Below are 24,666 nucleotides of genomic sequence, written 5' to 3'. Positions count from 1 at the left end.
CACTTTGAAGATAAAAGAAAGAAAAAGTTAACAAAAAAAGACAATGACCAACTCTACAGGAAAAACCAAATTAATGGTTTGTTTACAGTAAACAGTTTAGTTTTATCTTTTGAACCTTTTTATAAATTTTATTAACATATTTTGAAACTATTGTAGTTCTTAAAAAATCAACAAAATTTTAATTTTATACTTATTGTATTATTTGAAGTACTTTCAAATTCTTCTATAGCAAACAAGTTGATAAAAAACTTAAGTTTCTTTTATTTAGTTTATATTCAACTTGTTTAGTGAAGAAGAATTTTAAAATATCTCAAACAATATAATGAGTAAAAAATAAAAACTTTTTCGTTTTCTTTTTGGAGTATAACAGTTTTTATATATCGAGTTAAGATAAAGATAAAGAAATCATAAAGAATAATTGACATACTTAAGGACGATTTGAGAAGTTATCATACCATTGTTACTGTTCTAGATTTTTTATACGTTTTATATGAATATAAAACTACTGAAAAGCATTAATTCACAAAAATATTAATAACAAGGAAACGAAATAATTTAAAAACAATATAATTTTTTTTGTATGAGATCGACATCGAACTACATGATAAAACACAATTTAAAATAAACAGAAAAAAAGATAACAAATAATGATGATGTGCATAATATGCAAAGTATTGATGATATAAACAGTATAGTAATATCTGGTGGATTGACAACAAAATCACAGAGCGGATCAAAACCTTACAAACTTAGTAATGCTGTTTACATATTTGATTTTAAAACAAACACTTATAATTTACACTCAAAACTAAGTTCTACAAGGTTGAGTCATCAATCTGCTACTGTTGGAGGTAACATTTATTTATTCGGAGGTATTAGAAATGACATCACATCATCCGATATTGAGGCCATATCAGTTGGTCAGAAATTGACAGTTCCACCAATGCATAACGAAAGAAATACTTTTGGAATGTGCTCATTTGCCGGGTGCATTTTCTTGGCCGGAGGAACTCATAAGGAGATGAAAAGTTCCGGAAAGTGTGAAGTTTACAGTGCGGAAAGTGGAAAATGGACCGAAGTTTGCAGCATGAACACAAGTAGATGCGCGTTCGCGTTGACATATTTCCAAGATAAAGTGTGGGCAATTGGCGGTGGTTCAAACATGAATCTACTGGACACGGTTGAGACGTACGACTTAAGTGAGAACAAATGGACAACAGCTGACGCCAGGCTTCTTCAAAAACGAGCCGGTCACAGGGCTGTGGTTCACGACAAAAATTTTTTTGTCATCGGTGGTGTAAGTGATATGATTAAAGAAATATGTTTAGTTGAAGTTTACTCGAGCGTGACGAATCAATTTACTTGTGTGGCTGAAATGAATATAGCACGCTCGTACTTTGGATGCAGTGTACTTGATAATAAGATTTTCGTCTTCGGGGGTTATTTGGACGAAAATCAAATGAGTGATTCCTTGGAGGTTTATGACATTGAAAACGATGTTTGGTCAAAAGGTCCAAGTTTACCTCTCCCGTTAGCTTCTTTTGGTTGCTCGAGTAACAATTAGTTATCTTACAGTTTATGAAAAATTTTTTTCTACTTACAAACTTTTATGTTTAGTAACTTTTTTGAAATTTATTGACTTTTTGTTTAAAATAAATTCATGATTTAAATTTTAAAACAAGTTTTGAATGTTTTTATTAATAAAATTTTATAATCTATCTTTATCACTACTCAAAATTTCTTGAATTTATTAAATACTAACATTTAACTTTTCTTTCCTGTCATATACTAATGGCTACTAATAAAGATGGTAACTTATGATTTTGCACTAAATTAAATATAAAAAATAGTTTAAAAAAAACCTCTCTACTCATCTAATTCAAATCTCTAAAACTTATAGAAGCTTTTTGTAATCGAATTTAGTCTTAAAAAATAATTACCTTTTAGTAAACTCGATTTTAAAAATCTGTTCTGAACTATTGAACTCAAAAGTGCAAAAGAACCTTTAACAACTTATTATTGTTTTTTAATTTTTAAATGTTGCTACAGAAAAATAAAATAAATGTAACATAAAAATAGTAGGCTGTTTTACTTATTATATGTTCAGGTGTTGTTTACTGACTTGTGCTTCAAGTTCTCTTTAGCTATTAGTGCCCATACTTACTTTAAATAAACATAACAAAATAATCGAAGTTTACAATAAAGTTAGAAAAAATTATACAATTTTAGTTTTTATCTTAGGAAACATCTTAAATTCTGAATATTATTTATAATAACTGTTACTTCAACTACAAATTTTAATTACATTACAACTACATTGTCCGTAATTCTTACTTCACTTTATAAAACATAAGTATAACAAGAATAAAAAGTTAAATTATTTTTTACAATATGAAATAAAGTTAAATCGTCAATTAACCGGTGTTTTTTAAAATAAAACGTGTTTTTTAACTAAGTTTGGGTCGGTATACTGCCACCCGCCGGAGAGATTGTAGCCGCCAATCAAACATAACTGGTCTGCAATATCTGGGTTGCTCTATTAGTTAAATTCAATTTGTCTTGCCAAAGTAAAACAACACTTTGATAGTTTTACTTCTTTTTAGCTAGTTTAACAATGTAGTCGTTTTAGTACTTTTTATTTTTAAAAGATGTTTTAATTATCATTAAATCTTAAAAGTTTGCTTAAACTTGTATTTTACTTTAATTGTTTGTCTAGTATCATTTTAAAATGCAGTTTTAAGCAACATATTAAATAATTCACTATTTTTATAAATAATTTTACCAAGGCTCGTGTATAAATACTGTTATTAGTCTTTATTATGTCAGTTCTATATCTTACAAGCCCAATCTACCGTACAACGTAGAATTACTTTTAGTGACTTTTTTTTTTTTTGATTTAAAAAAATTTCTATGTAACTTTTGAGTTATACACACTTAAACATTTGAAAATAAACTATTCAAAATGATAGGCTAAAACTATTTAGAAGTATTTATGTTTTTCTTTTAAACGATTTTAGTAAGAAGTAATCTTAAAAAATGAAGTTCAAACTAAGTTTAAAATATGATGTAGTTTTTTAAGTTAAGTTTCAAGTGAAAAAAAAGTTTTGCTTTATTGTCAGCAATTAACTTGTTTTGAAAAGTTATATTGTTATCAGACATTCTTTTGAAAAAGTTGTTGCTTTACTAGCGTGTAATTAAGTGTTAATATTCAGACTTAGTAAAATAAAAACAATGAACTCCAAAGTAAAAGTATAAAAGTTTGTTGAAAAAAACAAAACTTAAAATTTTTTAATTGTTCCCTTAATCGTCTTCAATATTGTAATACTTAATTTTAATATAAATTTTTTACTCTAACTAAAATAGTTTTCAACTAGCATTTAGTTGTATTTAGATTATTTTTATTTATTTTTTCCAACTTATTTCAACTTATGTTCAAGTTCAGTTTTACATTAATACGAAATAAATGTTTAAACGGGTTAAGTTTACATTTGACACAACTTATTTTTTTTAAGTATTTAGATAAATTTCGTCAACTTAGTTTTATCAATTATTCTTTTATATCAAAGTAACGATTGGCGCAAAATGTGGCACCATTAAAAATGATGCCACGTAAACAGACCGCTTTGTGCAAAGTGCAATCATAAAAAAGTATTAATTCGTGGAAAAGTGACATCTATGCAAAACTGACGCCATGATAATAACTCTCCGAGCAAAAGTGATGCTGTGTAAAACTTTTGGAAAAACTGATATGGTGGGAATTGTATCAAATGGGAACGGATCGAGTGGGAACTGTACGCGGGTTGGAACTGAACGGTTCCCATTAAATGTATAAAACTTAAACTTTAGAAAAATCAACGAAACTTTTTTTTAAACTCATTTTATTGCTTGAAGTAAGTAAAAAAAATCACAAATAACGGTTGACTGACGTACTAAGAAGATTTAAAAATTTTAATTTACTACTACTCTTTGAGTATTTAAATTATGCTAGCTTCTGTAAAATTTTTAACTGCTTCGGGTATTTTATATATTTTATATATTGTTACGACACATAAGGTATTATGCCTAGTATCTGAAAAAATTATTCTGATATATAAGCTATTGATTTAAACATATTTGTAATCAATTCATGATCAATTAACCTAACTTAAATTAAAACTCTTATCAGTTTTATTGTAATAAGTTGGACACTCATGAAAAAGCCATTTATAAACTTGTAACTTCAAATTGTAAGTTTTGATAAGTAAAAGAGTAGTTATAATTATTAAAAGCTTTGTTATTTTTAAATTTTACATATTTTGTACTTTTGTTTAATATCAGTTAAAAACTTCAGGGATCTTGCATAATTGTTACGTCACATAAGCTACTATGCTAAGTATCTGAAATTAATACTTTTATAAAATTACGACCACCATAAAACTGTTTGTAATGGCAACCACTTGATTCCAATGGCGATCAATTCTCACCCGCCTACGATTCCCACCCAATCAAATTCGAAAACGCGAACGACCAAGGGTTTTAATGATTGTAAAATAAAAATAAAAAAATGATGGAAATCGAGCGGTTCCAATTCAAATAACCTGCATTAGAAACATTTAGGAAACTATGGATATTTAAATTGTTTTGTATTTTTTAATTATAACTACTTTATGTTTTCAAAGTGATAAGTTTTATACTAAAGAGTTTGACAAAGAAACAATTTACAGGGACTTTATAAACTATTAATATATGTTATCAAAAAGATACTAACTTGAGATAGTCATAATAATTATACTATATACTTATTGTGTATAGTAAGCTACCGTTTTGTGCAGTCTGACTTTATTCAAATTTTAGTTAAAAAAAAAAACTATATAAAAAAAAAGCTTAATGCCTATAGGGAATGGACAATTAAAAACATATAATTGAAATAAGATTAGTCCGAACTCATAACATCGTATTTTCTTCTTTTTTAATACTTTCTCTTACGACGATATCTTCTTTTCCTCTTTCTATTAACATCATCGTCATTCAAATAATAACCGTCACTTCTGGTGAACGACTCACACTTCTGATCAAAGATCGTTGTGCTTCTGGACGTGAACTCTTTGCGCTTTATCAGAGCGAACTTGTTCCACTTGACCCGTATTCTGAAGCACGGCTTGTCGGGGTTCGAGGACAGAAACTCCGGCTCCTTTGCCAGGAACAGTCGCGTTATGCTGTCAACGTAATGTTCTTCCAATTGAGAATTAGTGGAAGGCATTTTATTTTTAGTTCTGTGTTTTTTTGCTAAAAGAATGGAAACAAAACACTGTTAATTGAATTTTATAAGTTATACATACGTCATAATAGAATTTTGCAAAACTGCTAAAATTTTGTTTTTGAGCATTTGCATATAGTTTTTAAAGCAAAACAAAAATTAAGAAATGTTATATTCCATTTTATTCTTTCTTATCTTTATTATGAGAACAGTACTTTAATGTCAGAAATAATGTATAGAAATGCTTAATGATTAGAATGAATATATATTGTATTGATTCTCATTTAAAAAAGATCTTTGTTTCTTATTTATTTTTAAAGCATAACTTAAAATAAATTATACATACTTTTGCATTTAGTTTTAAAAGATAAAAAGTAACTTTATGTATGTTGTTTATAAATTGAATTTATAAACTTTGTTAATTATAAGCTTATACATTTTAAAATGGTTAACAAAAGCGCTCGTTAATAAAAGTATGTAAAAGTTTTAAGTGTTGTCAGCTTTTAAAAAGTTTTTATGCTCAAATATAATACTTAATTTTAAAAATGATTTATCTGATGCTGAAAAAAAGTTTTAAACATATTTTTTTCGTTAAACTACTTTGTAAGTTTTGATATTATATGGTTTAGATAAAAAAATCCTACCTTGAGCAAAAAAAATAAACGAAATACTTAGCATCTTGTCTGTGCGGAACAGGTACAATATGTTACAATATGTACAAAAAAGGGGTCTTTCCCCAATTAAAGGTAGTTCCTACTCCAGGCCTAGAACTACAATGTTAGTAAATATAATTGCTCTTTAGTACTTCTTAGCTGAAAAAATATGTTTGTTGTAATAACATACTTTCTACTTTATTTGTAGGAATTCTAATTTTATTTCAGCTAATACGATTTGAGTGAGAAAGCAAAACATGTAAAGATAATACTTTTTAAAAGCTTAATCATAGCTTGTAAGTTTTCTAAGCTAATAAATCTTTTAACTTCAGGTAAAATTTCCAAACTACTTATTTTTCTTTTAAACTTTAAGTTAAGTAAGTTAAAAAAATAAGCTTTTTTAAACGTGTATGCTCAAACATTGAAACAAAATGTGTTTTTACTTCCAAATTTCCTGATTTTAAATCTTAGTGGTTATATACTACACTTAAATTATTTAAGCTGATTAAATATTTTTATAACTATATGGATATTCAATACAAAAGTATTTAATTTTTTTTTTGATTTTCTTATATATAAAACTATGTTATGAATTTTTATTAACAAAGTCCTTATTTAATTATATATTCAATTTTATTCAGGATCTACTTGATTGAAAACAAAAAGTAAATCGTTTAAATTGTGCAAAATTGTTTTAGAAACTCATTAAGAAAAGAGTTAAAATAAATGATTTGTAACTAAAAACTTTTGAATAATAAATCATTAAGAGACAACAAAGGAACATAAATAAGATATTGTTTCTGTAAACATCGACAAACACAAGCTTAAGTTCCTTTTGGACACAAAACAAAACTAATAAAAGTAAGTTTTTTGGTCCTGTCGTACTCCCAACATTCCTCTTTGATGGTGTCAAAATTCCACCTGACGATAAATGAAACTATGACGTTTAAACAGGCAAGGGCTTTATAGGCCGCCCACTTGTCTGGGAAAAAATAACTAAAATTAGTAAAGCTGCGATACTAAAATTATGTTATAAAATACTCAAAAGTTATATAAAAAATTAGTTCTTTTTTTTTTTTGAGTATAAATCAAATACTGTTTAATATATTGCTGAACACAAGTGATATTTTATCAAGTCTATATGCAGTTATTAATTTGGAACAAAATAACATGAAAAAGAATTAAGTATAAAAAAAGTAGTAACAAATAAGTTTCTGAAAATTAAACTAGCCAACTTTGGGAAAATAATTGAATTAAAGTCATAGATTATCATAATATATTTACTTAACTTAAAAAATAACAAACTAACATAAAAGATTGCATTATAATATTACTGGTTAAAACTTGATACTTTTACTTTATTTAAGCAAGATGTAGGAACAAATTTGTTATCATTATTTTTTTGATGAAGTTTGCCGATTTTATGTTTGTAAAAATTTAAAGCTTAAAAAACCTAAGTAGCTTTAGATATTATCAAGGAAAGAAGAACAACACTTGAAAAGAGTAAAGAAGTTTTTTTTAAGATAATTTTTATCAATACTTATTTTGTTGCTTAAATTAGTAATAAAACATCTTCCTTATTTATATTAGTGTTTGAAAAACCTAAAAACTGTTAATTGAAGTTTGAGCGTTAGTGTCTTTGAATAGGCTGTAATACTATTTTTAAATCTTTAAAATCTTTTAATAAAAAACAGAAACAAAAAAAAATATTATAACATGCACAGGTGTATGAGTAACGTTAACTTAAATAACAGTTTTTTTATTGTTTTATGTTAAAGTAAAAAAAGTATACATTTGGTCAGCTCAATATTATCAAAATTTAAAAAATGTATTTTACACAAAGTTATTGTTAATATCGCTTAAAGTAGAGTATTTTTATAAAATAAAAACTAATACTTTGCATGATACTTTATCAGATTCAATATTAAAACTTTTAATAAGAAACTATATGGAAAAGTTGATTTAAGAATCTAATTCAATTTATCAAACTGTTAAACATTTAAAATATGTTTTTTATCGTAGGGGGACGCTAGATATCAGCAATCGTATTAAAAAACAAGTTACCAAATGTGTTTTGTAAACATATATTAAAACTTAACTATCGTTTTTGTTAAACTTTTAACTTACTTGTGAAACGAACATATTCATGATGTCTTTTCTTTTCGAAAGGCATTTTTTCAGTATATAAAAACTGTTTTTATTAGTAAAAAATATCAATTTATTTTTTATTAGTGGCCAGAGTATTAACATACGTAGCTTAAAATTCATATGGTCTATCAAGAATATTTTACAAAACAATATAAATTTCTTTAAAACAGTATTTGTTAAAACTAAAATACAATTTAGACCTTATAGAAAAATGATTAATGTGCATTTGTTTTTCTAGTACTAAATAGAGCCTAAGTTTTAAATATAGTTAGCTTTTAATTGTTTTAATTAAATTTTTACCTTCTATGTTTCAAAATTTAAATAAAGTTACAGTTAAGATTATAACAAAACTAGCTCGATATTTTGGAAGCGAATGAAGGAAACTAATTAAAAAATATATATCAAGCTATTTGATTATAAAGCTAATCTCTTAAAGGAGGTTGTATCCATAATTTTAAAGGAAACAGCTCTACGCGTATAGAAACATACTTACGATAAGTCTAAAAGTTTTATTTCTTAAAACTAGTTATAAAAAAAGTTAGAAACTTTTATTTTATTATGGAATGAACAAAATATCTTACAGCTGAAAACTAAAAGATGCATATACAATACGGTCAGAATACACATGAAAATGAAATACATCTTCAAACCTGGTCATAATTAACAACAGTTATGATATCTTAACTTATTCAAATTTACAATTTTTTTTTTACACGTTGTCAAATCAGATTTGATTTTGATAATTAGTGCTAATTTTTACTTTTATTCCTAAACCTAATTAACATTAAAAAAAACTGGTTAGACCTAATAGTATTGTATTCAAAGTAAAAATTTAATTTTCTTAATTTGTGCAATTTGCAATCATTTAAAATTGAACATTTGTGTCATGCCATCAGGGGGCGTTAGAGAGCTACATACAAAAAACTAAATTAACTACTTGTTGTAACAGTGCAGGTTTATTTTAAAATTGTTTTATTTAAAACTTCAACTAAAACATGAAAATAAGAATTAGTTTTGATGCAATTTTATATTAATTGGATATAATTAATATCGAACAAGTTATTTAAGTTGACAATAAAAGATTAAACTTTTAAAATTAAACCAAACTATACAAGTTTTCAATAAAAAAGTTTTTGAAAACACCATAAAAATAGTTTTAGTAATTAGGTACGGAATTTTATATAGTTATTGATTTGTTGAGAATATATATGAGGTGTTTAATAAGCTCTAACCAGTATATGCTATGTACTTATGTGAATTAAATTGAATACAATGACATTGATAGTCGTGTTTTTATTTTAAACAAATATTCTTAAAACTCACTTAAATGCCTGTATCACAATACTATTTAAATGTGCCTAGTTTTTACTTGCACATATGGTATATTGTAAATTAATTTAGAGCAAAGTTATAAAAAAAGCTAACTAGCTAACTAAATAACTTAAATGAAACAACATAATTAATGCAAAGCATAAATTTATAAAGAACATTTTTATTTTCAAGCTAATCTTTATAAAACTATCTACTGCTTTAAATTTGCAGAAAACAGAGTTTATCTGTTATTCCTAAAGTTAAATCGAATAAATTTTATAGACGACTGTATAGCTAAGAACACGTTAATAAAAGTGAAATTTGTTATGAATTACTTCGAGTAAATTTTAACAATTTGTTTCAGTTAACAGTGATTAGTGCATTTAAAGTTAATTTGAATAAATTAGTTGCACATATAAAATTAGGCTTGATTCACCTAATTATGTTTAATAATGTTAAAGTCGACTGTTAAAAAAATTTAAAAATGTAGTGTTTAAGGCTAATAATAAAATTTATTATTACTAAACGATATTAGAACTAATTAGATATAATATACCTTTTATCTTACATTTGAATGTACGTGGCTTGTTTAAGTTAAACTAGAACCAATTTGTGAGTAAAAGCTTTTATTTTTATTCGAAGTTGAAAATACGTGTTTTATTAAACGTAATTACAACGGATTCACAAAAAAATATCAAAACTATTAGTAAAGTTTAAAATCATCTGTTAAATAAAGCGATATAGATTTGATATACAGTTACATAAGGTTCCAAGTTTATAGTTCTTAATTAAATTTAACTTGAGGCTTGAAAAGTTAAAAGTATGCAAAATACTTAAAATAATTAGAGTTATCTTATTTGTAGAAGATAACACAAATAAATATCACATTTGTCAAATACATTTAAGTTATTGCATAAGTTTTATTTCTATCAAAGTAAAGAAAAAAAGCGAAAAACTTAAAAGACTTATTCAAATTATGATCTTTAAGCAAACTTTAAAAATCACATACACTAACTTTTATTTTAAAATCAGCAAACTTATGTTAAAAAGCAAGTTTTAAAAAAAAAACATTTTTATGTAAATATAGCTAATTACTTATGTAAATTCTTTTATACGGAAATATCATATATATTGTTTCTTTAATATTAATAATTTTTACCAATCGGTATATATAAAACTAGTCTACTATGATCTTTTTTTTTTGTTTATTTAACAAAAAAAACGTTTTACAGTAAAAACATTTAAAAACTAAGTACAAAATGTACTACACTTGTTTTTTTATAGTGATACCATATGTAACATTAGTTAATAAAGCTGTACTAATTTGGAGGTTAACTCATAATGATTAGAACCTATAATGGTAAAAAAAAACATCTTAAAATAACATTAAAAAACATGATACATTACATACCTAAGAAAAAAAACTAGCGAATTTTTGCTGATTTTGTTTTAGAAGGTACAAAATTATCATTCTTAAAGGTAAGTTCTAAGGAAAAGGTAGGTGTTTATGTTTTTTAAGCTATTAAAATTGTGTAAAGCTCAACATTATCGATTAAATTTTGTTTTTTACTTTAACGTAGTAAAAATTTAAACTAATTTAAGATTTAAACGGTATTATTTAAAAATAAAGACTAAAGTAAACAAAATTTGACGTTTATAGATTTAAAAAAAATACTTGGTTTTAAAGTTTGCTTAATAAAAAACTAAAAAAATGTTTCTATGATTTTAAAAACATACTTAATTTCAATAACGAACTAAAAAAACATTACGGTTTATATTTAATTACCAGCAGTACTAAAAAATGTACGAAAGATTTAACTTACTTACATTGCTGATAGTGACGTCACTAACCATTTAGTGGTGGTAAAAGTACAATCCGCCAAGCGAAAATCTTCTAGCTATGAAGTCTTTTTAGCCTGATAAAACCTGTCAAAACATTTAAAGTTAGCTTTTTTATAGCAAGTATTTTTTAATATCCTCTTACGTTTAATTCTCACTAGAAAGAAGTTTTTGATACTCGATTATTTTCTTCAAATTTTTGTTTAGAAAAGTGTTTTAATTATGTTGTACAATTTTTTGAAATAACGTTGGCTAGAGAAGAGTTTTTTAATTTCACAAAAGTATTAGAAACCTTAAAAGTATTACAACTTTTATAACAACCGGTAATAAAGTAATCTCTGTTAATATTTTGGGTATTTTCGTTACTTAGTTATTAAGTTTTTTTATGTTTTGATATGAAGTATTTATAAAGTGAAATAAAAGTTTTTGAAGTGGTCTGCACCCCAAATGACGTCATCACTGGTCGCCCTAATAAATAATATAGTTTTTTAATGATGTATATAAATTGTATACACGTGATTTTCTTTTTCTTGATGAATAAATAATTTACCAACTTAATTTGCGAACCAGTTAAATGTTTATGTTTACGGTGTTACTTATTGAATAAGTAGATAAAAAAAATTGAAACTTTTACACCCTAAGGTTATTTTATACCTTTTTCAACTCTATCTATTACTGATCAATCTAGTGTAAAACATATTTAAAATTATTCAATTTTAAAATATTACCTACAGAATCATGAAATCTTAAAGTTACAACAATATTTTGACTAAGTGTATTATGACGTAATAATTGGGTGCGTGCTACACAGAACAAAATATTAAAAGTTGGCATAACGGAATACGTTTTACTTAACCAAAATCTATTCATAAAATAAAAACTTAAAAGTCTTTTTTACAAACCGGTTACATTTCAAACTTTTTATTTTCATTTGACTCTAAATTCTTTATATTTATAATTGATAAAAGTAGTTAAAAGAGCATTAAACTAACTTAATAAACAAAAACAAATTGAACGCTCCATGTATGCCGCAAAATTCTTTGTGAGCCAATTTGAATCCGAAACTGGTCCAGTTATGATTGTGCTTTACTATTCTGTTTTAGAGGGTCGATTGTTGCTAGAAAAAACTGGACCACCGCCGTCTTCGTGTCATCACACTTCTACTAGATGCACTCTTGTTTGTCCATTCTTCGTTGATTTCATATTGAAGATCTTATCAAAAATTGATCACATAAAAGTTTTAATATAAAAAAAAATCAAATAAATTCATTGTTTGTTACAGGAGACTTTTATAAGTCGCTGTCCAATTTCTTTTAAAAGTTGTTCGCGTTAAAAGGGCTATATGGAAAAATTATTTTGAGGGCCGCAGTCATTTTAGATAATTGTATTAATCGTTAAAACAGTACTATCTCAAACAACCGATTTGATAAAACAATCAATAAAAGGGCACCGTGAGTAGCTAGTAATCAAACCGATAGCGTAATTATAAATTTTTACTACTAAAACTTTAATTTTTTTATTTTGAAACGAAATTATTTAGCTGAAAAACACTTTAAGGGTCGCAGATTTGTGCTTTAAGGGCTGAGATTTGTTGACCACTGGTAGTTTATAAACTTTAAACAAAATAATTAAGAACAAATAATTAAAGTATATACATATGTTTTGAAATATTTTTTTTTGTGTTTTGTGTTATGATTACTACACTGTAACTAAATGCTTAGAATAATCAATAACATAATATTCTAAAAAAAGTCATAACATTAATTTCAATGATAAATAAGTAAACGAAGTAAACTTTTAGAAGCAACTTTTAGTATAAATTTCATTAATAAAAAAATATTAGATTAATAAAAAAAAAATATAAATGTAGAAGGTTTCAAGTTAAATTTAAAATAATAATTTAAAAAGCTAAATTCAGCTAGACTGTACTATATGATAGGTTATGTATACCAAAATATTCAACTGACGTTTTTTGTAGTAACTGAATATGTTCTGACTTTGAAGTTAATAAGAATATAATATACAGTATTGTAATTCTAACTAAAACAGTTTGGATGCTTCAAAATTCTTTTTTACAATAAATATTTTATAATTACATATTAGTTTATCACTTAATTTCAGAAGGTGTTAAGATTTATAGTAAGCGGTTTTTTGTTTACCTAAAGTAAAATGTTTAAAATTATATAAATAAAATCAAATTTTTAATGCTAAAAATTTAAAGATAAATTGATTGGTATAAAACATTAAAAACCTATTATTGATACATCATAAATAACTATTATAAATTACACAGTAAAAACTGCTGTTCCAAGAAGTATTGAAAAATAAAAGTAAGACAAGCAATTAAACACTGAGTTTTTATATTTTCAAATTAATTTTTTCTAAACAAGTTATTTAAAATATCTACGTTTTTTGTTAAAACGTACAACACAAATGTTTTAAGTGACTGTTAAACAACGTACATAATCTTCAATAATTGTTATTTAAGTATAAATGAATATACAAAATGTAATAAATTAGCTTATTGTATATAAAAAAAAGCTTAGATTTTAAGCTTACACTGCTAAAATTATAACTACTTTTTCAAATTAAGTTAAAACAATTTAGGCTAAAATGTTAATAAAAACCAACATTTATAGAATTAAGTAATTTAAAAGTAATTTGATTATAAACTTCGTTTGTTTCGATACTTACAAAATTTATGTTATATAAAAAATCAACCGGTATTTTTTAATACAACTGTAAGGCCCAGAAAACTTGAAAAGTAAACAAAAAAAAAACTAAAAAGTTGATTAATAAACTTCGTACGCAAGTTTATTGGAATAAAATGGTAAATTTTAAAAGTTTTTTTCAGTAAATAGTCAGAAAACAATTGTAGCTTTAAAAGTTAACTGATATCAAGCATTAATCGTTGAATAATGTATTATGTACAACATTATATTGAATACTTTACAAATTTTATAAAAAGTTAATACACCTTACATTTAACTTCTTATATGCGAATATCAGTTTCACTGCTGTTCTATTTAGTTGAACATCAAATATTATAAAACCAGTCAACCGGAAAGAAAGTTGTTCTGAAACAGGTTTACATTCTTGAGGTATTATAGCTATTTAAACTAGCCACAGTATGACTTCAATGATGTTCTAGTCAAGACCTTTCAGATGAAGTTCTAGAACTAAACTTATTTGTTATTGGATTGTTTATTGTAAATTTGTTATTTACAATTAATTTTTGGATTAACCGAAACTTAGTTTGCAAAATAAATTTTTAAAAGAATAAATATATTAATTTTTGGATTTCATTTCAAAGTAGATAGTTTTCAATCTGGTTATGTGTTGTTATGTTATATTTCTGTTAGACTTAGCTCTTGTGTAAAAGTTTCTACCACATATAGAGTATTTTCTAAAGTATGATATCCTTTATTTTAGTGTTTGATATATTCTGCAATATAAAATCTAACCACCAAAAATCATGCCTAGTCTTTATAAGCAGTATAAAATACTTTTAAAGATCATTTAGTTCTAAGGTAAGTTTAAATTCAGTTATGGTTTTCAGTGTGATTATACACTGCACTATAATCTTACATTGTATCATCAAGGTAAAAAGTCACTAGCTTTTTAGAAAATAATTAATTAAGACCAAAACAGTATTTTACCCAAACAAATCTTACTTGTTTATCTATATAACCTTTTAAATTTAAGAAAATTTTTATCACTTTTTTATCTCACATTCTTTTATATGTTTGATATTTTAATTAATAGTGCATTTCATTTAACAGTAGATTTAGATAAAGTTTATATTAAAGCATTCATTTAATTTGAATAACAAATACTGACATTTATTATTCAAATAATTAAAGCCTTTGATGTTTTACTATAACCACAAAGGCATAGGGGGTTAAAGATATCATGAGGAAATAAGGTGTTATATTAATAAAAATACCACAAAGGATTGAAAAACAAAGGGTATAGTTCTAGTGAAAGTTATAGTTTCTAAAAAACTAACAAACTTTAAGTCCACTAAATCAAAATAGAACTGAAAATATATAAATCAATAATTTCATTATAGACTTGACAAACTTTAAGTCCACTAAGTCAAATAAAAACTTACATATTTTAAGTCCATAAAGTTAAAATAGAATTGATTAAACATAATTCCACTAAGGCAAAACAGAACTGAAAAAATTAAATTTACAACGACCCAACAGAACTGAGGAATTAAATCCACAAATTGAAATAGAATTGAAAAATTTTAAATTCACAAAGTCAGTATAGAACTGATAAAATTTAGTCCACAAAGTCACAATATAACTAAGAAATATAAGTCCAAATAGTCTTCAGGAATATTGACAATATATGAGTACAAATAAGTCAATAATATGTTGACCAATTTTAAATCATAAGAAGTCATGTTAAACATATATATTATACTCTTGAATCTTATTAGCATTATAGAAAAAGACATTATTTAGTAGTAAATAAGAAGCAAAAACCAGTAACATGTTGAAAATATTTACACAGTTTACATTTTTAAGATAAAGCTATAAAAATCAGCCACAGTGTGATTGCAGTGATATTTTAGTCAAGATCTTTTAGGTTAATTCCGTAACTAAACTTATTTTTTATTTTTTTTGTTCATTTTGAATGTTTTATAATTAATGTATGTTACTTATAATTGATTTTTTAGTTTTAATTCCGAGCTGATAATTCTTATTCTAGTTATACATTGTTATATTTCTTAGATTCTCATGTGTAAAAGTTTTTACCACAAACATAGAGTATTCTCTTAAGTAAAATATTCTTTATGTTTTATTGTTTGATATGTTCTTTAATATAGAATATAACCACTAAAAATCATGCCTAGTCTTTATAAGTAGTATAGAATATCTTTAAATATCATTTTTTTCTAACTTAAGCTTAAATTTATTAATGGTTTCTCATGTGATTATACACTACATACACTATAACCTTACATAGCGTCATCAAGGTAAGAAATCACTATATACAATATTTTATCTTTAAGGCAGTGTTTATAATTTTTTTTCTCACATTTTTTTATATTTTTGACATTTTCATTTAGTAGTTAGTTTAGTTAACAAGTAAGTTTAGAGAGACTTTAGAATAAAGCTTGCATTTATTTTATAAGTAGCAATACTCATATTTACTGTTTACCCTTTTGAAAGCCCTTGAGATTTGACCAGAAAGACATAGGGGGTTGAAAAAATCATCAGTCAATAAGTGGTAATATTGATGAAAATACCATAAGGGGATTAATATGTAAACAACAATGGATAATGTCCTAGTAAAAGTCTCGATATCCCTATAGATCTAACAAATTTCAAGTCAACAAGTCAAAGTGTACTGACAAGTTTTAGTCAACAAAGTCAAAAAATGAATTGACATTATATAAGTCCACATTTTCCATATAGAACTGACAAATTTTCAGTCTACAAAGTCAAAATAGAACTAACTGATATATGTCCAGAAAGTCTAAATAAAACTGACAAATATAAGTCTACAATGTCATTATAGAAATGAAAAGTTTCAATTCTGCCAAGTCAAATCAGAACTGACAAATTTTAAGTTCACAAAGTTACAATAGAAATGAATAACTCCAAGTCCACTAAAACACTATAGAACTAGGGGTAGGGAGTACACCACATTTTTTTGGTCATGTTGTAAAATTTATATTTTTTTTTTTGATTTAGATGTGTTTTAGCATCATTAAGAAGAATTTAATATTAAAAAAAAAAATTGCCAAAAAAAAAAATTTCGAACCCTAAAATTGATTTTGACCCCAAAAATCACTTATTTTCATTATTTTTGACTTAAATAGTCATAAAGTCACTTATACATGTCCTATACTTATAGTTTTTATCTTAAATTAAAGTTTACAGTTATAGGCAAACATTTAAAGACATTTCAACTGTTTTTGTTACATTATGATGTCATAATCACACAAAATATGTAAATGTTTTCGATAAAATAGTACTTTTTAAAAATTTAATAAGCATAGCTCTATTTAAATTTTTTTATTCTAAAAGTAACAGTTACTTTAACATTTTAAACAAACTTCTTACTTACCTTTAAAGATTTAAATGATGTGGTACTGGTATGTATTAGCGTGATGTTTGATGTCATAATTCATTTAGTCATAAGTGTTTAAAAAACTCTTAGATAATTATTCAATTAGTATAACAACAAAATAAATAACCAAACATTAAAAAATTATAATGTATTATAGGCAAGATAATTTTTTATGGCATCATTAAGTTAATGATTGCAAATAATGATTATATTATTATAAAGAAATAAAGAATATTGCAAAATAAACGAACAATGAACTGTACCATTTAGTTATAATACTTGACTTTACTGGAAAATGACTGATACTTAAAAAAATAATTAAAAAAAAACTGTCACATGATGATAAAATCTTATGGAATATTTAAAAAAAGTTAGGTAGATATAATGCTGTTGAAGACACAAAAACTATCATTTAACTTTCTTTAAAAGACATCTGTTTTACTAAAAGTTCTATATGATTATGGTTTCTCAGTGAAAAAGTAATTGATCAAATTCTAAAAAAAAAATTTCTAACTGTTCGAACTGACGGACGATTAGAAAGACAACACTGGACAGCAAAATGTGAGTGGTTTTTAGTTAAACGCACTAATCCAGAACGATTAGTGCTAATGATAGTACTTCTACCATCATTTGAACTGGAAACTTAAGGTTCAACATCAACTTCCGAAATGTATGACTCCTCACACATGTCTCGCTTCAGAGCTGCTTGTGCTAATTCTAACTCAGTTTGCTTTTCAGTTACATATTTCAAATCAACATCTTCACTTATACGGCCACAACGGGAACTTAGTTGATCAGTATAAAAACATGCCTCATCTCCAGTAAGAGTATCCATGTTTTTGCCTATGTCAAACAACTTGTCAACAACTAGAGGTACGTTTTTATGTCTACCTGTAAATATATTAGATTGTCTCCATTCTTTGTTGAGCTGCCTCAAACTCTTTTTGACACCTGATTTATCTCGGGTCTGCTCCTTATACACTTTACTAAAGTAATTATTTACTACAGTTAACAACTTTGATTGTACTTGTTTTATTTTTAGAACATATTCTTCGCCAAATGCTTTGGTCCACTGTAAAATGAGAGCTGTTGCATACGCCTTAACACAATTTTTCATCTTTTGTGATTTTGGGTTAGAACAAATGTTAAAAATGTTAATAGCAACATCATAAGTTGTTGGTAGGCAATCTCCCAGAACTATACTTAAATTACTACTATTATTCATCTGTAAAAAATTAACAAAAACTGTTTTTTTAATCTTTAACAGTATAGTGAACTTTATAAATCTTTAGTACAAAAGCAACTAAGAAGTAAGTAATCAAATTTTTTGAGTCAACTATAAAACACTTGAAGATCTTGTAGATATCTAATACTTTTCAAACCACTTAAACAATAAACTAAAAATTAAAAAAAATTCTATCTAGTATGTAATAAAACTATAAAAAATTTAATAACTATTAAACTTTTAAAATAAATAAATTAAAGCAGATAACATATAATTTAACTTTAACTTTTTATCTAAAACTCAAAATTAATATATTGATGATTTGTTGCACTAGCCAGTTTTACTGCACTGATAAAATAAAACTGATAAAAAGTTGCATCATTGATTTTAAACTTCATTTCTCATAACTGCAACAAGCTCTGAATATTCTCTTGAGTTCAACAATGAATGATGCAAGCATTAGTTCATTACACTAATGTAAAAGCACAACAGCAGAATAAATTAGCTCTTTTTAATAAAATGTACCCTTACAGTCAACATTTACATATTTTGTGTGATTATGACGTCATAATGTTACAAAAACAGTTAAAATGTCTTTACATGTTTGCCTTTAACTGTAAACTTTAATTTAAGATAAAAATTATAAGTATAGGACATGTATAAGTGATTTTATTACTATTTAAGTCAAAAATCATGAAAATAAGTGATTTTTGGGGTCAAAATCAATTTTTGGGTTCGGAATTTTTTTTTTGGAAATTTTTTTTTTTCAATATCAAATTCTTCTTAATAATGCTAAAATACATCTAAATCGAAAAGAAAAAAAAAGTCTAGCAAACATCACCCAAGTACTCCCTACCCCTAATAGAACTGACAAAATATAAGTCCACAAAGTCAAAACAGAACTAATAAAATTTAAAACTAGAAAAAAAATGAGACTGAAAAAGTTTAATTTCACAAAGTTAGTCCACAAAATCTCAACACAACTGACAAATTATAAGTCCAAATACCTCACATAAATATTGAGAATATATAAGTACAAATAAGTGACAAAAAATGGAGACCAATTTTAAGTCACAGTAAGTCATGTTAAATTTATGTAAGATTCTCGAATTTTATTAGTTTTATAGAAATAGACAATATTTATTTGTAACTAAGACAAAAAACACTGATAACAAGCTTAAAAATTTTTAGGAAACTGTACTATATGGGTTTGCATATGCATGACAATTGATTTACATTTCTAGTTGATAAAGTTGTTTCCATTATAATGTTGATGTTATTGTTTTGCCTAGTTTTTTAAAAGTTTTGCTATTTAAATATTATGGAAAAGCTTTTACAAATTTTTTGTACTATTAGTATTATAAAATTTAAGAACTTTAACACCATATTTAATTATTCTTTTATTCTAATACTGTCTACTTATACGTTTAATATTAAATTAGTTATAAGACTAATTTAACATTTTGTATGTTTTGTATTTTTCTGCTTTAACTTAAAATACCTCAGGTTAGTTGTATTGTTTGTCAATAACAACTCCTTTTTTTCTTCATTCTCCTAGCAAATAGAAGGAAGAAGGGTGAAATAAGATTCTCTTCTAGCAAAAAGGAAGATGAAGGTTAGAGTGAGATTCTGTTTGAAAATGGCAGGAAGAGGAAGTGTAATGGAATACCAGTTCCACTGGTGTGCCTTTAGTTTAACATCAAATATTATAAAACAATTCAACCATAAAGCAAGTTGATCTGAAACAAGTTTATAGTTTTAGAATAAAGCTATAAAAACCAGCCACAGTGTGATTGCAGTGATATTCTAGTCAGGACTTTTCAGATTAATTCCATAACTGAACCTACTTGTGATTATATTGTTAATTGTCAAGTCATTTTTAATTAATGTTTGTTACTTATAAATGATGTTTTGGTTTTAATTCAAAGCAGATAATTCTTAATTTAATAGAATAATGTTATAGTTAATAGTATACTCCTGTTAGATTTAACTTTTGTGGAAAAGTTTTGACAACATTTAAAGTATTTTCAAAACTATTTTATCCTTTATTTTTTAGTGTTTGATTTGTTCTGTAATATAAAACATGACCACCGAAAGTCATGCCTAGCTTTAATAAGTAGCATGGAATATCTTTAAATATCATTTATTTCTAAGTAAATTCTTAATTCAGCTACGGTTTTTAGTGTGGTTGTAAACTAAATTAAAACCTTGCAACATAAAGTTGTTTTGAACACTGTTCAGTTTTTAGAATCATTACTAATTTGTAAGAATTTATTACAGGGTTTTCCAAACTGTGCCTAGTTGCTATCCTTCCAAGCCATTACAGAATTTAGGGGCCATGAGCTGCAAAGCGGCCACTGGGGGATTTATGAGGTAAAAAATTGAGACTTAAACTAGACATTCTGAAGTTTATGATTAACAGCAATAAAAAGCTGGTCTTCATTTTTGAAATGGTAATATTTAAATTTATACTAGATTTAATGGAATGAATTTAGGAAATTTTGGGAAACAAAAGCTGTAAAAGGGGGAGCCACAAAGTCGTAACTTGAAACTTACAAACTTACACTTGACATTTAGAGTTGATAATGAAGAGCATAAAATAAAGATCTTAGGCGTTTTTAATGGTAGTTTTTAAAGAAATCTTGTTATAGGGGGCAATAGCTTTTGTAATTTTTATAAAGAAGCATTTTGAAATAAAGATAAGGAAACACTGATTTAATAGAACAAGGTGTGTTATATTTTTGGTATAACATTATTTTTAACTTTTGTTAATGCGTTTAAAGTAATGTTGAAATCTGTTGGGCCAATATAAGAAGGTAGTTTAAGTAAATACATTATCTATAAATATATATTGTAACCTCTAGTATTTTAGATTTTTGAATTATTGAAAAGTTTTATTTTTAAATAACTGAATATTTTTTTAAGGAATTATACTAAAAAGTCATACAAAAATGGATTTAGAATGCAGTATATGTTTAGATAATTTGTTTTTAGTAAACACTGATGTTTCTGTTACGCTATGTGGTCACGTTTACCATAAATCTTGTTTAGAAAGTGCAATGCAGATCAACAAAAGGTGTCCAATATGTAATGCTGAAAACATAAACGTTGTAAAGACCATATTCCCAAATGTCTATAAAGAACTCAATTATAGTTGCTGTTCAAATGATACAAAAGAATTTATCCAGGAAATTTTAGACAACGAAAGAGAAAAGAGAGAAATATTTCTAAATATGATTAAGAAACTAGACAAAGAAAACACAAGTCTTAAAGAAATTAATACAAGTTATCAAAACAATTTTAAAAGCGTTAAAGTGTTTCTACAATGCTTCCAGAAATATATTAAAGACTTGAAAATAAAAAGCGAACTAATCACATCAGAGAACAATACGTTGTTAGCTGAAATAAGAAAGTTTGATAATGGCAATCAAAACGTACCCGAAATGCTAAATGTCAAGTATGGAAAACAAGTTGAGAAAGGTTATTGTAATGATAATCTTTCTGACGAGAACTTTTATGATTCATGCAATGATACTTGTTCTAGCGATGAAAATTTTTATTCTTGTTATGATCACTGTTCTAGATATAAAGAATATTTGGAAAACAAAGGTTTAATAGATTTGAAAATGTATATTAAAAGTATTTATTTTTAGTCTTCACTTAACATATTGTTAGTACATCACACTTAGTTATTGATTACTAACAACAATTAGTCTAATAGCTGCTTTTTATTGATAAAAAAATTGTGTTTTGTAATTAAATGATTTTTTGTAAGTAAAATAACTTTCGGTTATTAATATATTTCTCTATTTCTTCTTAACAATTGTTACAGACTTCAATTGCAGTACCGATAATGACTCTGATGGAAAGAACAACAAACTGCAAAGTTCTTATAACAAACTGAAGATAAGTTTACTGGATAAATATTTGAAAAAGAGTATTTCACATGAAGTGAATGAAAAGCTCAATGATATGAACGATTGCGAAAATAAAACTTTTAAGTTAATAGTAGAAAGGATAATCAAGTTTGAAGAGGAGAACAGTTTCCTGAAAGTACAAAACAAAAAAATTAAGGTTGACCTGAAAACATATAAATCATCACTGAAAATCGCTCAAAAGGATACTGAAAGTTTGAAAGAAAACTACATAATGTTGCAGATAAACAATAAAAAAATCATGGCTAAATTAAATGATATAAAAAACTTAAAAATAAGTGTTGAAGTTGACAAATTTAAAGATAAAAGAAAGAAAAAGTTAACAAAAGAAGACAATGACCAGCTCTACAGGATAAACCAAATTAATGGTTTGTTTGCAGTAAATAGTTTAGTTTTATTTTTGAACCTTTTCATAAATTTTATTACCATATTTAAAAACTATTATACTTCATAAAAAATCAACAAAATTTTCATTTTATACTCATTATATTAATTGAAATACTTTCAAATTCTTCCATAGCAAACAAGTTGATTAAAAGCATTGAAGAATTTAAAAATACTTCAAACAATCTCATGAGTTAAAAATAAAAACTTTTTTTTTTTTTAAGTATAACAATTTTTATATACCGAATTAAGATAAAGACAAAAAATCATTATGAATAGTTGACATACTTAAGGACGATTCGAGAAGTTTAAGTATCCCATCATTGTTACTATTCTAGATTTTGTATATGTTTTATACAAATATTATAGAACTAGTATAAAGCACTAACTCAAAAAAATAAAGGATAACATGGAAAAGAAATAATTTAATAACAATTTAATATTTTTTTAGTTGAGATATTAAATGAACTACATGATAACACATAATTTAAAATAAACAGAAAAAAAGATAAAATATAATGATGATGTGCATAAAATACAAAGTATTGATGATACAAACAGTATAGTAATAACTGGTGGATTGACAACTAAATCACAGAGCGGATCAGAACCTTGCATAGACAGTAATGCTGTTTACATATTTAATTTCGAAACAAACACTTATAATTTACACTCAAGACTAAGTTCTTCAAGGTTCAGTCATCAATCTACTACTATTGGAGGTAACATTTATTTATTAGGAGGTATTAAAAATGACAGCATATTATCCGATAATGATGTCATACCAGTTGGTCAGGAGTTGAAAGTTCCGCCAATGCGTAACGGAAGAAAACTTTTTGGAATGTGCTCATTTGACGGGTGCATTTTTTTGGCCGGAGGAGCTCATAAGAAGATGGAAGCTTCTGCGAAGTGTGAAGTTTACAGCGCAGAGAGTGGCGAATGGAGCGAAGTCAGCAGCATGAACACATGTAGAATGGGGTTCGCGTTGACATATTTCCAAGATAAAGTGTGGGCAATTGGCGGTGCTTCGAACATTAAAGAACTGGACACGGTTGAGACGTACGATTTAGGTGAAAACAAATGGACAACAGCTGACGCCAGGCTTCTTCAAAAACGAACCGGTCACAAGGCTGTGGTTCACGACAAAAAGTTTTTTGTCATCGGTGGTATAATTGGTATAATTCAAGAAACATGTTCAGTTGAACTTTACTCGAGCGTGACGAATCAATTCACTTGTGTAGCTGAAATGAACCAAGCACGCTCGTTCTTCGGATGCAGTGTACTTGGTAAGAAAATTTTCGTCCTAGGGGGTTTTTTGAACGAAAATCAAATGAGTGATTCCGTGGAGGTCTATGACATTGAAAACGACGTTTGGTCAAAAGGTCCAAGTTTACCTATCCCCTTAGCTTCTTTTGGTTGCTCAACTAACAACTAGTTATCTTATTATTTAACAAAAGTACATTAAACTTACAAATTTTAATGTTTTATAGCTTCTTTAATACTTAAAGTTTTTTTGTTTAAAAGCAAACCGTGATTAAAATTTCAATATCGAGTTTTGAATGTTATTATTAACAAGTTCCTATACTCGATCTCTTTGAGTACTCAAATTTGTTGAATTTATTGAATACTGACATCTAACTTTTCATCCTTGTCATATACTACTGACTATTATTAATTTTAAAGATGGTAACCTATAATTTTACACCACATAAAAAATAAAAAGTAGTATAAAAAAAACCTTTCTATTAATTTAGTTCAAGTCTCTAAAATTTATATAAGCTTTTTGTAACCTAATTAAGTCTTAAAAAAAAACTATTTTTAAGTAAATTTGATTTTCGAAATCTA

At 25.8% G+C, this 24,666-nt stretch overlaps 1 protein-coding gene across 1 annotated transcript; it reads left to right on the top strand.

The window, feature by feature from the left end:
- Positions 1–664: 664 nt before the first annotated feature.
- Positions 665–1,564, top strand: LOC145841092 (kelch-like protein 38). Its single transcript, XM_082948465.1, has one exon. The coding sequence runs from the start codon at positions 665–667 to the stop codon at positions 1,562–1,564; it is 900 nt and encodes a 299-aa protein (XP_082804591.1).
- The last annotated feature ends 23,102 nt before the right edge of the window (positions 1,565–24,666 follow it).

Source organism: Thalia democratica, chromosome 7, assembly GCF_965202585.1.
Source record: "Thalia democratica chromosome 7, ktThaDemo2.hap1.1, whole genome shotgun sequence".
NCBI classification, from domain to species: domain Eukaryota; kingdom Metazoa; phylum Chordata; class Thaliacea; order Salpida; family Salpidae; genus Thalia; species Thalia democratica.
The sequence above is the reverse complement of the archived record's forward strand: the minus strand, read 5'-3'. Positions and strand labels throughout refer to the sequence as shown.